This window comes from Oryctolagus cuniculus, chromosome X, assembly GCF_051225735.1.
Source record: "Oryctolagus cuniculus isolate XC-2025 breed Fujian yellow rabbit chromosome X, ASM5122573v1, whole genome shotgun sequence".
NCBI classification, from domain to species: domain Eukaryota; kingdom Metazoa; phylum Chordata; class Mammalia; order Lagomorpha; family Leporidae; genus Oryctolagus; species Oryctolagus cuniculus.
In genome coordinates, this window is record NC_142888.1 from 66,467,588 (window position 1) to 66,484,166 (window position 16,579).

Here is a 16,579-nt window from a genome sequence, read left to right on the forward strand (position 1 = left end):
TTCCAGGCCAGCTCTCTGCTGTGGCCAGGGAGTGCAGTGGAGGATGGCCCAAGTGCTTGGGCCCTGCAGCCCATGGGAGACCAGGAGAAGCACCTGGCTCCTGGCTTCGGATCAGCGCAATGCGCCGGCCATAGCGCGCTGGTCGTGGAGGCCATTGGAGGGTGAACCAACGGCAAAAAGGAAGACCTTTCTCTCTGTCTCTCTCTCTCACTGTCCACTCTCCCTGTAAAAAAGAAAAAAGAAAAAAGAAAAAAAAAGTACAGGGTTCAGTGTAATGCTTGCTGTACTACTTAACTAGTGTTGTGATGTTGGGCAAGTTACTTAATATTCACCTCAATTTCCTCTTATTTAAAATTGAAATATAATAATATAAACTTTATAGAGTCAGTATCAGAATTAAAAGCCTTAGTATTTTTTATAGTATATATTAAATACTCTGTACATGTTAATCTGGTTTCCTCAGAGGGCTAGTGAAAGTTGATTGAGGTAAAGAATCATGTTAACAAAATTTTTTTGCATTGTCCATGTTACTTAATCATCATATAATAATACCTGTTTATTCAGTGCATGCTAATTGCAGAAGACATAATCTTTAAATGACAAAAATGAGGTAAGTTTTTTTATTGTGAACATTTGAAAGAATATTAGAATCAAAACAGTTTTATTTTAGATGAGAAAATTGAGTTTAGACTGACATTGTATTTCTTTCTTAGGTTCTTATGCAACAGGGATATGATGCTGCTTGTGATATTTGGAGTTTAGGAGTCCTTTTTTACACGATGTTGGCTGGGTAAGAAACATATATTCTCAAAAGTACTCACATCATTTTTTTTTAATTTCACTAACATTTCTTCATCTAGAAAGAGGACAGAGGAAAATAAACTTAAGGAAGATGCTATTAACATTTCCAAATATTATATATTTTTGCTTATCAAATGAAAAAATAAAGTAAGGTATGAAATGAGATAGTATTAAGTTATAGTAGTTAAAAGATAGTTTTCAACTGATACTACTTTAAAATATACATTTTTATTTTTTTTTACATTGAGTGAAGTACTTTTTGAAAATGTTTACTTGATCATACCTTAATTTTATGTTTCAGCAGGAATTTGCCCACTGACCTTGTTGGTATTAACTTTTTTAACTTGAATTTTGGCTGTCTTAGCAATGGAAATTTAGTAACATTGTACTTTAGAACAAATTTAAGTGGTAACAATACTAAACTACAGTAACATAATTTCCTTCCTCTAGAAAGATAAAGATACATTCAAAACAAATGTATAACAATTGGACTATGTTAATATCAGTAATTTACAAATAATGCAAGTGCTATTTTACTTTTAATAATTAGTAGCACTTCTAGTTAGAAATGAAAATTTATGGTAGAAATTATTCTAACAGACTTATGACAGAGAAAAAGGCCAGATTTAGCAAGTAATTATAATATACCTGGGTGTGATTTTTGTGTGTGTGTGTGTGTGTGATTATTTATTTGCAAGGCAGAGTTAGAGAGAGAGGGAGAGAAAGAGGTCTTGCATCAGCTGGTTCATTCCCCAAAATGGCCATAATAGCCAGGTCTGGGCCAGGTTGAAACCAGGAGCCAGGAACTTCATGCGGGTCTCCCACATGGGTGGCAAGGGCCCAAGCACTTGGGCCATTTCCCACTTCTTTCCCAGGCACATTAGCAGGGAGCTGGATTGGAAGTGGAGCAGCTGGGACTCAAACCGGCACTTATATGGGATGCCAGCATTGCAAGTGGCAACTTAACCCACTTTGCCACAACGCCAGCCCCAGGTGTGATGTTTTAAGAGTATATTTAGTATAATTCAAATATATTTGACATATCAACTTGTTATAAAAATGGTGACACATTGTTTACTGACTTCATGGTAATTATATATGTTAGTATATTTTCCTGTGCATTACAAGACAATTACAAACTATTGCAGACTAGTTATAAACTGCAATTACTACTGAACTTAAAGGTAAAATTCACATATTAAATGCAGTTCGTGTAATACAATTTCTAGCTTGTTACTTTCAAGTATTTTTGACAAAAAAAGTAATTGTGAGTGTATTTGTGTTTTAGTGTTATCTTAATTTACTTGTTACATGAGGGAATTAAGACATTAACACAATAATGTATCTTCATACTTTGAACCATAAGTTGCTCTTCCCATTCCAAAATTTAAATAGCAATTTCAGTTCCATCTATAAAAATGGTACAAAATTGATCCCCTTTTGTCATTCCATAACTAATTTTGAAAAACTTTGAACTCTATATATTTGTCTTTCTATGAGTATTGATCTACATAATAATTTCAGTGACTATGGAGTTTCTTATTGCATTAATATAACTATTTAACCAATCAATTTTTGTGAATATTAATTAAAGTATTAACTTTATTTGGATGATAATACTGATAAAGTATTAATAAAATGAACCAATACACTAAAATATATTATAATTTTGTAAGGTCAACATTTTCTTCATAGTAGATATATTTGTTTGCTAACTTAAGGCTGAAAGAAAATGTATTTTATTGTGCTCTGGTTTTAAGACCATAGATTTACTTCATTGATTAACTGGTTAAGATAAAAGAAAAGGGTATCCATTTTATTAAATAATATACTAGGATTAAGTCTGTTGTTTGTAATATGAAATTTGATGTTAATGGTGAAGGGAAATATTGGATATTCTTAAGTAGTATGGTAAATATTGGCATGTAATCTGCTATTCTTTGGTTTCAGTTGTATTTAATATGTATGTTAGCCTCTGATGTATATTAAAATCTATTTTATTAATAGCTACACTCCATTTGCTAATGGCCCCAATGATACTCCTGAAGAGATACTACTGCGTATAGGCAATGGAAAGTTCTCCTTGAGTGGTGGAAACTGGGATGGTATTTCAGATGGAGCAAAGGTATAAATTATAAATATATTTTGTTTTGTTGTATGCATGTTAAATTCCTAAAAATCTTTGAGTTTTAATCTGGTGTATATTTGTAGAGATCTCATGGTGTCATATGCCAACATTTGTTTTTAATTAAGTAAGCTTACATTGATGTGTTGTTTTTTTTAAAGAATTTTTAAAATTTATTTATTTGAAAGGCAGAAACAGAGACAGATAGAGATCTTCCATCTGCTGCTTCACTTCCCAAATGTCCTTAACAAGTAGGAAGATGGGCCAGGCTGAAGCCAGGAGGTGGTCTCCTGTGTAGATGGCAGGAACAAAACTACTGGAGCCATCATCTGCTGCCTCACAGGGTGCACATTAACAGGAAGCTAGAATCAGGAGCAAAACCGAGACTTGAACCCAGATACTCCAATATAGGAGGCAAGCATCCCAACCTGCATTTGAACTGCTACACCAAATGCCTGCCTCTCTCATTAACCAAGGTGCAAAAGTGACGTTTTTTTCCTGACGTGCTTCTCAACCTCCTTCCTTTCTTGTAAGTTTATGTGTGTGCAACAGATATAAAACCAGTTACTATTTTAAAACAAAACCAAAAGTTCAAATCCGGGGAAAAATACATAATTAAAGTTTATTTCTAGATTTAGTATAATTGTTTGCATGTTTTTAAGCCCAGAAATTGAGTATTAATTATGTAGACAATTTTTACAATGTAACTTGCTTTTAGTGTATTGGCTTCTGATTACTACAAGATACCTATGACAAGCTACTTACAAGGAAGTAAGTTTATTTTGACTCATTGTTTTAGAACATCATAGTTCTAGATCAGGTGTGCACCATTTGTTCAAATATATGTGGCCAGAGGATGGCCGTGTCAGAAAAAGTGTGGAAGAATGATTGTATGGTGAGCCAGAAAGCAGAGGAGGAGAGTGTTAGCTTGGCTCAGGGTTTTATAATCAGACCTCTCACAAGAAGTGCCCTCTAAGGGCACATCCCTAATGACCTGCCTGTAAGCCCACATGCTAAATACCATAACCAGATTGTGTTTCCACTCTTTTAGTACCATTAACATAAGACTCTGGTCTTTAAACCTTAAATGCCTCCATGAGTTTGAAGGCCAAATCTTGTTCAAACCATAACACTTAAGAGAATATGTAGCCCAGTATTAGCACCTTAGATTTTTTTTTAATTTGAAAGGCAGTGATACAGGGACAGAGGGAGTGATCTTCCATCTGTTTGTTCATTCTCCAAATGTCCCAACAGTTGGGGTGGACTAGGCTGAAATCAAGAGCCTAGAATTCAATCCAGGTCTCCCAAGCAGTTGATGGGGACCCAGGTCCTTGAGCCATCACTTGCTGCTTCCCAGTGTGTGGATTAGCAGGAAGAAGAATCAGAAGCAGAGCCTGGCCTGAAACACTGGCACTGTGATAGAGGATACAGGCATCCCAAGTAATATCTTAAGCTATGTGGCAAATGATTGCCCCTAGATATTTATTATTGGTTTCTTAGAGCTATCCAAGATAAATATAATACAAGCTAGACAATGTATTTAAAAATTTTCTGGGACTGGCTCTGTGGAGTAATGGGTGAAGCCACTGCCTGCAGTGCCAGTATCCCACGTGGGCACTGGTTTGAGTCCCGGCTGTTCCACTTCCTATCCAGCTCTCTGCTGTAGCCTGGGAAAGCAGAGGAAGATGGCCCAAGTCCTTGGGCCTGTGCACCCACATGGGAGACCCAGAGGAAGTTCCTGTCTGCTGGCTTTGGATCAGTACAGCTCCGGCCATTGTGGCCATCTGGAGAGTGAATCAGTGGATGGAAGACCTCTCTCTCTCTCTCTCTGCCTCTGCTTCTCTGTAACTCTGCCTTTCAAATAAATAAATCTTTAAAAATGTTTTTTTCAGTAGCCAAATTTAAAAAAGAAAAGTAAAATTATTTTAATATATTTTGTTTGCCCCAGTATATGCAAAATATTATCACATCAACATTTAATAAAAATAAAAATGTTAATGAGACACATTCTTTTTTAATACTTTTAAAAATTCTTTTAATTTTGGCTCCCCAAATTTTAAGTTTTAAACTGAAAAAAAGTTGTCAGTTTTAAGCTACAATTTGATGTACAACAAATTTTAAATCAAAAAGGAGTTCCTTATAATTAATGTCTGCTATTGTTAAAACCTAATTATCTCAAGAATACTAGCCAGTTCTAGAGAAGTATATTGCGTAGTAAGTCTAATATGATTATAATAGAATACAAATAAGGAATTTATCATTACCTTTTAAACATTATTAAAATGAAGAAATGCTTATATTGGATTTTAGCCCCAACACAGGTAGGCTATGTGCTGTGGTAGAAGGAACACTTATTTGGAAGCCAGGAGAACTGAGTGCTGATGCTTGATCTTCTACTAACTAGCTTCCTCAGTTTTTTCATCTATAAAATATAAGGACTGAATTCTGCCTTTTGTTCCCTCTAACTCCAAAATTCTGCTTCTTTGCAATTTGGTTTGTATATAATTTGGCAAACATCTCCATGTAAAGTGGTTGAAACTACTTTTATTAATTAAACACATTTTTTTAATTCATCCTGTTTGTGCTTCAGAAAATACATTGTGCCAAGTATTAGTTACAGTGTTTGAAGCCATGCAGATGAGCCTCTTGAATTTCTTTACAAAAAATAACTGTTGATACTGTTTTAATCTCTACTTTTATGATATCAGTGTATTTAGATTCCACATGATTACAAACATGTAGTGTCCTCTCAAAAGTCAACAAGCAAAATACCTTGAGTATCCCAAAAAGCTGTTGCCATGATTTTTGGTTTTGACTGGTCCATTTCTGCTTTAATTGGAACACTTCTGCTTTTTGGTAGCCATTGTTTTGATTGTACTTTGTTTTCAGGATCATATTGGTAAAGTCATATTCCATCTCCTGTTGGAATTCTTTGAAGAAATGCTTCAGGATCATGATTCTATTAAAATTTCCATTTAGAGTTCTGCTGTTGTTTTCAGCTGCTCTGGACACAGTAGTTTTGGCACCCATCAAACAGAAAGCTCCACTTAAAATTTTTAGTCAGAATTTTTCAAACGGATTGAAGCTGACACCAATTGAGATGTCTGTGGTGTTGGCTGTTTTTTCTGCTATTAATTGTCAGTCCGCTTCAATTTGGGCACAAACAAGATTTCTTCTCTCTTCACAAATTCGTGTGATGGTCCCTTCTTTTATTTTTATTTATTTGAAAGGCAGAGAGAGAGAGTGAGATCATTCATCCACTTGTTCACTTCCCACATGCCTGCAATAGCTGGTACTGGGCCAGGCTGAAGTCAGGAACCTAGAACTCAGTCTCAGTCTCCCACATGGGTGGCATAGCACCAACTATTTAAGCTGTCATCTGCTGCTTCCCAGGGTGTGAATTAGCAGGAAACTGAAATTGAAAGCAAATCCAGGATTCAAACCCAGGCATTCCAATATGAGATGTAGTGTCCCAAGTGGTATCTTAATTACTGTGACCAACACCTACCCCTAGATGATCCGTTCTTAAAATTAGTTATCCATTTAACTACTGATTTACTTGAGGCATTGTCCCCATGAACTTCTGTAAAACATCAGTGATTTCAAAATTATTCAATCCAAGGTTCACCATCTATTTAACATTTGCTCTTGCTTCACTTTTAGCAGAATTTTTCTTGCTCTGATAAAGACTGTTTTCAAATTGATGTCTTAACCTTATTACCTCAGATTAGATACTGTTCAGAAATGTTGTAACAAGTTAACATGAGCTTATTTTGGTGCAAGAAAATTTTGAAATCTATGTGTAGTTTTTCTGTCAACCTTTTGATGATTCTTCATATATCACATTTTCTTTATCCATTCATCTGTTATTGGGCACCTGGGTTGACTCTGCATCTTGACTATTGTGAATAGTGCTGAAATAAACATAGAAATACAGATATTTCCTTAACATATTGATTTTATTTCTTTTGGATCTATACTCAATAGTGGGGTTGCTGGATTATATTGAGGGTAGGAATAGGGATGGGGAGAGGTTCGTCAAGGAATACAGTTACAGTTAGCTAGGAGGAATAAATAATGGTAAACAATCACAATAGAGTGAGTATAGTTTTTTTTAAAAGATTTTATTTATTTATTTGAGAGGTAGAGTTGCAACAGTGAGAGGGAGAGACAGAAAGAAAGGTCTTCCTTCCATTGGTTCACTCCCCAGATGGCCGCAATGTCTGGAGCTGCATGATCCAAAGCCAGGAGCCAGGAGCTTCTTCCCATCTCCTAGGGGGTGCAGGGTGCTGCTTTCCCAGGCCACAGCAGAGAGCTGGATTGGAAGAGGGGAGGCCGGGACTAGAACTGGTGCCCATATGGGATGCCAGCACTGCAGGTGGAGGATTAACCTACTGCGCCATGGCGCCGGCTCCATAGAATGATTATAGTTAACAATAATGTTTTGTGTATTTTATTTTATTTATTTGAAAGTCAGAGTTACAGAGAGGTAAAGAGAGGCAGAGAGAGAGAGAGAGCGAGAGAGAGGTCTTCAATCCATTGGTTCGCTCCTCAATTGGTCACAACAGCCGGAGTTGTTCCAATCTGAAGCCAGAAGCCAGGAGCTTCTTCCAGGTCTCCCACGTGGGTGCAGGGGCCCAAGGACTTGGGCCATCTTCCACTGCTTTCCCAGGCCGTAGCAGAGAGCTGGATCAGAAGTGGAGCAGCCGGGACTTGAACCGGTGCCCATGTGGAATGCTGGTACTGCAGGTGGTGGCTTTTACCTGCTATGCCACAGCTGTTTTAAAACAGCTAGCAGAGTAAATGTTTAATGTTCTTGCCACAAAGAAGTGATTAATGTTTGAGGGTGTAGATATATTAATTATCCTGATTTGATCACCACACATTATATACATGCATCAAAAACCACATTGAATCTCATAGTGTGTACCATTATTGTATATCAATTAAAATTTTTTTAATGAAGAGTTAAGCATTACAGTTTTTTAAAGATTGATTTATTTATTTGGAAGGCAGAGTTATGGAGTGGCAGAGGCAGAGAGAAAATTTTCCCATCTGCTGTGTTACTCCTCAAATCACTGCAACAGCTGGAGCTGGGCTGATCCAAAGCCAAGAGCCTGGAGCTTCTTCTGGGTCTCCCATGTGGGTGCAGGGGCCCAAGGACCTGAGCCATCTTCTGCTGCTTTCCCAGGCACTTTAGCAGGGAGCTGGATCAGAAGTGGAGCAGCTGGGACTCGAACCGGTGCTCGTATGAGATGCTGGCTTTACCTGCTACAGCACTGCGCTGGCTCCCAATTAAAATTATTTTTTAAATAAGTGAATAAAATGCTAAAACAGGCTGGGGTTTTTGCCGATTGTGGCTAAATTTTCAATTGTTCATGTATTATATGTTTTATATCCAAGTCTGTCTAGTGCTCAAGGAATAGTACATACTAAAGTTCAATTTTATGTATTTATTTATTTTAAAGATTTATTTATTTATTTATTTCAAAGAGTTACACAGAGGAGAAGCAGAGAGAGGTTTTCCACCCGCTGGTTCACTCCCCAATTGGCCACAACTGCCAGGGCTGTGCCTATCCGAAGCCAGGAGCCAGGAACTTCTTCTGGGTCTCCCACACGGGTACAGGGGCCCAAGGACTTGCACCATCTGCTGTTTCCCAGGCCATAGCAGAGAGCTGGATAGGAAGAGGAGCAGCCTGGACTAGAATTGGCACCCATAAGGGATGACGACGCTTCAGGCCAGGGCGTTAACCTGCTGTGCCACAGTGCTGGCCCCTCATTTTATTTTTATATCCTCTTTAGTCTCATTAATTTGGAGAAACTCACATTGGAAAAGCTATTGGGTATTGTTCAAATACTCCCTCCTATAGATTAAGTGACAATGATTCTGTCTTTGAAACTTTTGAGGAGCAATTACTACCTTTTAAGAAACCATCTATTGTACATTTTAACAGTTTTATTTTTGGTCTGTTTTAAATAAGCCATGAAAATAATCTGCTGTTCATTTGTCCATAGTCCCTTACACTTACTGCCCTTTAGGTATGTGAACTGTAGCATTGGTTGTCACTTTAGGATAATTGCTTTACTTAATTATTAACAACATATGAGCTACTTTTCACTTTTGATTACTTCTTTTCTATTGGTGAATTACACCAGCAGAAGCATATAGAATATGATTCTATTTGCCTTATATCCATGCAGAGCTCTTAGACGTTGTTCATTTCAGTTGTGGGGTGGGGATAGTAATGGAAATCACATTAGTTTTTTATGTCTTTTTTTTAAAGATTTTATTTATTTATCTTAGAGGCAGAGTTACAGAGAAAGGGAGAGACAGAGAGAAAGGTTTTCTCTCCGCTGGTTCACTCCCCAGTGATCACACCCATTCTGGGCAGATCCAAAGCCAGGAACCAGGAGCTTTCTCCAGGTCTCCCATGTGGATGCAGGGGCCCAAGGACTTGGGCCATCCTCCACTGCCTTCCTAGGCCATAGCAAGGAACTGGATTGGAAGAGGAGCAGCAGGGACTCGAACCGGCACTTATATGGGATGCTGGCAATGTAGGTGGAGGCTTAGCTCACTATGCCACATTGCCAGCCCCAGTGTTTTATGTCATACTGCTACAATAGTTCTGCTAAATCCTCATTTCCAAACTCTAGGCTTTAAGAATATTGCCATTCCTGTGTCTCAGGAGAAAAGGAAAAGAATCATAAACAAAGCAAAAATTAAAGAAACCAGAAAGTTATGAAAATTCCATGGTTCCACTCTGTATTTGAAAAAAATAAAGCCCAACTATCTATTTAAATATGTTACCCTTGGCCAGCAAATTATTGTCCAGTAGATGTTCTTATTGGAAAACTATGACCTTTCCCCTTGTTTCCTTCAAAAAGAACAACTTTATTTTCTTGGCTGCATTTGTTTCTGTTACTATTTTGTATATACTTTATAAGAGCACTTATCACTTTCTGTCTTGTCATATATTCATTTATGTACATTTTCGTTTTTCCCACTCACATTCATTTTTTTTTTGCATTTCCTATCATACCTAGCATAATGGACATTGAATTGAATATCGTTTCATGAACTAATCTTTGCTTCAGGTTTACCTTGCATACTTAACTTTCACAAGTCTTTCTCATTTATTATATTAAAACAAATATAGTCTTGTTGTGAATGACTAAATTTTAAATATGCAGTGAGATTTTATATATTTCCTTCCCATTTTGGATTGAAGTTGCTTTTAATAGAATATGCTTTTGTTCACGTATTTATAAGTTATAGATTTCTAAAACTAGAAAAGATCTCGTCCATTACTGTTCATTTTGCAGATAAACTTATCCATGGCCATATATTGAGTGACAGAGAGAGGAGAGAGATCTTCCATTTTCTGGTTTACTCTCCAAATGGCCACAATGTCAGGGCTGGGTCAGACTGGAGCCAGGAGCCAGGAATCAGGAGGTTTTTCTGGATCTCCTGTACGGGTGCAGGGGCCCAAGCACATGAGTCATCTTCCGCTGCTTTCCCAGGCATGTTATCAGGGACCCGGAATGGAAGTGGAGCAGCTGGAACTTGAACTGGCACCCGCATGAGATGCTGGAGTCATAGGTGGCAGCTTTACCTGCTACGCCCCAACACCGGCCCCAATTCCAATACTTTCTTCAATCCACCACACATGTTAGGGAAAATTTTGCAGAAGAATAAAGTTTATTAGCCTGTTTCATAGATGGAATGGAGGAGAAAGATCCATAAACCCTTGCTAAAAGAAGACTCAAAAGAAAGTTATTGGCCGGCGCCGCGGCTCAATAGGCTAACCCTCCACCTGTGGCACCGGCACACCGGGTTCTAGTCCTGGTCGGGGCGCCGGATTCTGTCCCGGTTGCTCCTCTTTCTGTCCAGCTCTCTGCTGTGGCCCGGGAAGGCAGTGGAGGATGGCCCAACTGCTTGGGCCCTGCACCCCATGGGAGACCAGGGTAAGTACCTGGCTCCTGGCTTCGGATCAGTGTGGTGCGCCGGCTGCAGCACACCGGCCACAGTGGCCATTGGAGGGTGAACCAACGGTAAAGGAAGACCTTTCTCTCTGTCTCTCTCTCTCTCACTGTCCACTCTGCCTGTCAAAAAAAAAAAAAGAAAGTTATTATTGACCCAGTTTGTTCCTATAGTAATAAAAATTAAAAATTCTGAATTTTGTTACCCCTTTCATGACCTATACTGTAGAGCAGTTTTACAGTTAAAACATTATATTGAAATTCATCTAGAACTGCTAATACTATAGCATTCAGGTACCTTTTGCCAAGTTGTACTAGATAAAGAGTACACTGTATAAACAATGCTAGGAAGATACAGTATCATATTCAATGAGAATTCTACTCTTGGTTTTACTGTGAAAGAATATTTGTTGTTATCTGTAATCAAGGCAAAAGGTATTGTTTAAGCATTTTGGAATGTCATCTTATATAATGAGGAAATATGAATTTTAACACATTTTATCAAAGTGCTTATAATGAATAATGAGTAATAACTGATGAAAATGTTTAATCTGAGTCTTATGATCAGAGTGATGAATTACTAATCAGTAAGATTCCAAACTTTAATGAATTTGCTATCTGATTACTGTAAGAATAGGAACATTTTTGTTCCCATCTTTGTTTCAAAATATTCTGAATTTTGGTAGCTTTTCCTTAAAATGGATATAAAAAGATCAGAAATCTTTGAGGAACAGTATAGATTAGGTTAGTCATTTTTCATTAGTAATGGTTTTCTTCCAATTAGATTATCTAACTACTCATCTGATTATACATAAGTGATCATTCTTGTTATATCTCAATATCTTTCTTTAAAAAATTGGCCATCACTACCAGTACCCACTTCAAAAAATGAAAAAAATTATTCATATGGAAGTGACAGATTTCTGTGAACTGTGGTGAGCTCATTTTCCTCTTATCCTAGCTATCAAGAAAATTCAGTGAATATTACTTAAAATAATTACACCTGTGCTCTTTCATGTGTCATCCATCCTCTGCTTGTCATTCTGTCAAAAAGAGCTTGCTACTTATTTCTAAGGGAGGTTAAATGAAGTAAGATAAATTAAGTCCCATTAAAACTACTTCAGTTTCCTTGAAAGAAAGTAGCAAAATGTTGATACATCTGCTATGAAGCCATTTGATAGTATAAACTATTTTTGAAAGATTTGTTTATTTATTTGAAAGAGTTACAGAAAGAGGGAGGAGAAATAGAGAAATCTTCCATTCACTGGTTCACTTCCCAAATGGCCCCGATGTCTGGGCCTGGGCCAGACAGAAGCCAGAATCCAGGAGGCTCTTCCAGGTCTCCCATGTTGGTGCAGGGACCCAAGCACTTGGGCCATTTCCCATTGCTTTCCCAGGCACATTAACAGGGAGGTGGATCAGAAATGGAGCAGCTGGGACTCGAACTGATGTCCACATGGAATGCATGCCTGCACTGTAGACGGCAGCTTAATCCACTGCACCAAAGTGCTGGTCCCATATTTTTCATTTTTATAGTTATAATAAAAATCATATTTTTGGGTTACTGTGTAATGTTTCAATCCCTGTATATATTATGTAATATTCAAGTCAGGGTAGACATATCTGTTGCCTCAAACATTTGACATTGTAGTGAAAACATTCAAAATATTTCAAGCTTATTTTGAAAAAGCATACCTAGTACATTATCATCTGTAGTCAGCCTCCTGTACAGAAGAGCACCAGAACTTTTTTTTTTTTTGCCAAGCAGAGTTAGACAGTGTGAGAGAGAGACAGAGAGAGTTATAGACAATGAGAGAGAGACAGAGAGAAAGGTCTTCCTTTCCGTTGGTTCACTCCCCTAATAGCCACTACGGCCAGTGCTGCACCGATCCGAAGCCAGGAGCCGGGTACTTCCTCCTGGTCTCCCATGCGGGTGCAGGGACCCAAGCACTTGGGCCATCCTCCACTGCCCTCCCGGGCCACAGCAGAGAGCTGGACTGGAAAAGGAGCAACTGGGACTAGTACCCGGCACCCCAACTGGGACTACAACCCAGGGTGTTGGCGCTGCAGGCAGAGGATTAGCCATGTGAGCCACAGCACTGGCCGCACCAGAACTTTTTTGTCCTAACTGTAACTTAGTACTCATGGATGAACCTTTCCCATGCTTCCCATGCCACTACACTCCCCAGCCTCTGGTAACCATCGTTCTACTCTTCTAAGAGATTAGCTTTTTGGATTTTGCTTATGAGATCATGTGGCATTGGTGTTTCTGTGCTTGGCTTAGCTCAGTTAACATAGATACTCTGGTTCTATTTATATTATTGCAAATGAAAGGTCTTTGTCCTTTTTTAACCAGATACTATTCCATTGTGTATACCATATTTTTTTAATCCATAATCAATATTCTGTTAATATTTTCCCCAGGAAGTCATGAGTATAATACTTTTAATACATTTTTTATGGCTGCATTTGCTGTGTTTTCATTTTGAGTGGTACATCAAGAGAATACTCTGCTTTTGGAAATCAGTTTTTATCTCAAAAAATAAATTGACCAATTTGTATGTTAAGGCACGAGTAGGGCATTTATGAAAGTACCTTAATTTTATATATCCTAGCTGATTTTTATATCAAAAGTAATTATAGCCCTTTTGCTTTGACTAGATCAACCATATATCACAGTTTCCCTGGCATAGTTCTAGCTCACGTTTTCCCGGTTTCATGACAAAGTAAATGGCCATATAATTTAGTTTTAACTGTACTTAATTTCAGTTACATATGTTCAGTGAATATGCAACAAAACTTTATGTTATGTTTCATGACGAAGATGGATTTTTTTGAACAGTGTTTTCTTTGATACTTATATTTTCTATGAACTTGTTGACTTTATGCTGTAAACATTGAGAACTAATTGTGTCTGCGTAATAGTTATTACCTTAAAAATGAAAGCAATATGGCCTGGGAAATAAGCTGAAGATGGCCCAAGTCCTTGGTCCCCTGCACCTTTGTGGGAGACACGGAAGAAGCTCCTGGCTCTTGGCTTCAGATCGGCAAAGCTACGGCTATTGCAGCCATTTAGGGAGTGAACCAGCAGATGGAAGACCTCCCTCCCTCTCTCTGCCTCTGCCTCTCTGTAACTCTGTCTTTCAAATAAATGATAAATCTTTTAAAAATAATAAACAAAACTTAAAAAAAATAAAAAAGAAAGCAATAATATTTATATAAAGTTCAGGCATTAATATTGAGTTTAATAAGGAAAAAATGAAAGGTAATATAGTTTAGTACTGAAGCACATGACTCTAGATTACCTTGATGTATAACGTCGCTGTGTTACTTAATTATGTGACCTTAAGAATGTTGCTTAACCACTTTGGCCTCAGTTTCTACTGTAAAGTAAAGTATATTAATACCTCAGGTTTATTATAAAGATTAAACACCTTGTGTGTGTGTGTGTATGTGTATGTGTGTTGGTGTGTATAAAAACAGGTTATATATGTGGTACCTAGTAACTGTTCAATAAGTATTAGATGACATTAAGAATTTATAAATCACTCTGAAAGATAATCAAATGTTAATTTTTTGAACTTCCTATTAGCAATAAAGACCGCCCCCCCACGAGTAAAATTTAAGGAATTGCAGTATTTTTCAAACTTGCAGAGGCTCATGTCCTAAAATTTTTTATTCTCTAACTTTTATCACTACCTGTACCTTTCAGTAATACCTATGAATTCTTGGGCAAGTAGAAAAGGTCATGTAAGGTTTAATGATGAGTAGAGTAGGATTTTTTTCTCATTATTTAGTTTAATCTATTTAGGTGACATATGTTGAAATATACTTTTTTGTTTATGTTTTAAGGAATACAAATTTCATAAGTACAGTTTTAGGATATAGTTTTTCTTCCCATCCTGCCCACCCTCCCACCCACACTCTCACCCCTCCTCCTCCTCTATTTCTGCTTCTCAGTACCATTCTCCATTAAGATTCGTTTTCAGTTAACTTTGTACACAGAAGACCAACTCTATACTAAGTCAAGATTTCAACAATTTGCACACTCATGCACACACACAAAAATAACTGAGAACTAGTTTTACAGTTAGCTTTCGTAATACAACTCATTTAGAATAGAAGTCCTGCATGGGGAGTTAGTATACAGTGACTCCTGTTATTAATTTAACAAGTAACACTCTTTTTTTTTTAATCTTTTATTTAATGAATATAAATTTCCAAAGTACGACTCATGTGTTACAATGGCTTCCCCCCCATACCGTCCCTCCCACCCACAACCCTCCCCTTTCCCACTCCCTCTCCCCTTTCATTCACATCAAGATTCATTTTCGATTATCTTAATGTACAGAAGATCAGCTTAGTATACCTTAAGTAAGGATTTCAACAGTTTGCTCCCACACAGAAACATAAAGTGAAAAATAATAGATGATTTTTTTTAAATGATGATGAAATCAGATCAGACCTATTGTCATGTTTAATCCCAGTGAGAGTCAAGTTGGGAATTGATAATTTCTTTTTTTTTTTTTTTTACAGAAGATCAGTTTAGTGTACATTAAGTAAAGATTTCAATCGTTTGCACCCCCATAGAAACACAAAGTGAAATATACTGTTTGAGTACTCGTTATAGCATTAAGCCTCAGTGTACAGCACGTTAAGGACAGAGATCCTACATGATGAGTAAGTGCACAGTGACTCCTGTTGTTGACTTTACCAATTGACACTCCTGTTTATGGCATCAGTAATCTCCCTATGCACCAGTTATGAGTTTCCAAGGCTATGGAAGCCCCTTGAGTTCTCCGACTCTTATCTTGTTTAGACACGGTCATAGTCAAAGTGGAGGTTCTCTCCTCCCTTCAGAGAAAGGCACCTCCCTCTTTGAAGACCTGTTCTTTCCACTGGGATCTCACTCACAGAGATCTTTTTGCCAGAGTGTCTTGGCTTTCCATGCCTGAAATACTCTCATGGGCTTTTCAGCCAGATCCGAGTGCCTTTAGGGCTGATTCTGAGGCCAGAGTGCTATTTAGGACATCCGCCATTCTATGAGTCTGCTGAGTGTCTCACTTCCCATGTTGGATCACTCTCCCCTTTATTTAATTCTATCGGTTAGTGTTAGCAGATACTAGACTTGTTTATGTGCTCCCTTTGACTCTTAGTCCTTTCATTATGATCAATTGTGAACTGAAATTGATCACTTGGAATAGTGAGATGGCATTGGTACATGCCACCTTGATGGGATTGAATTGGAATCCCCTGGTATGTTTCCAACTCTACCATTTGGGGCAAGTCAGCCCGAGCATGCCCCAAATTATACATCTCTTCCCTCTCTTATTCCCACTCTTATGTTTAACAGGGATCACATTTCAGTTAATTTTCAACACTTAAGAATAACTGTGTGATAATTACAGAATTAAACCAGTCATATTAAGTAGAACAGACAAAAAAAACTACTAAGAGGGATAATGTATTAAGTTGTCCATTAGCAGTCAGGGCTATGCTGATCAAGTCACCATTTCTCATAGTGTCCATTTCACTTCAGGAGGTTTCCTTTTTGGTGTTCAGTCAGTTGTCACCGATCAGGGAGAACATATGGTATTTGTCCCTTTGGGACTGGCTTACTTCACTCAGCATGGTGTGTTCCAGATTCCTCCATTTTGTTGCAAATGACTGGAT

General features: G+C 37.7%; 1 protein-coding gene across 2 annotated transcripts in view; it reads left to right on the top strand.

Moving 5' to 3' along the window:
• The window catches only part of RPS6KA6 (ribosomal protein S6 kinase A6), a 145,279-nt gene that overhangs the window by 102,753 nt on the left and 25,947 nt on the right, over positions 1-16,579 (top strand). For both annotated transcript variants that reach the window (XM_070066736.2, XM_070066735.2), the window contains exons 19-20: positions 714-790; positions 2,809-2,926. In XM_070066736.2, coding sequence (XP_069922837.1) covers positions 714-790; positions 2,809-2,926 — 195 coding nt within the window. The remainder of the gene's footprint in view (positions 1-713; positions 791-2,808; positions 2,927-16,579) is intronic.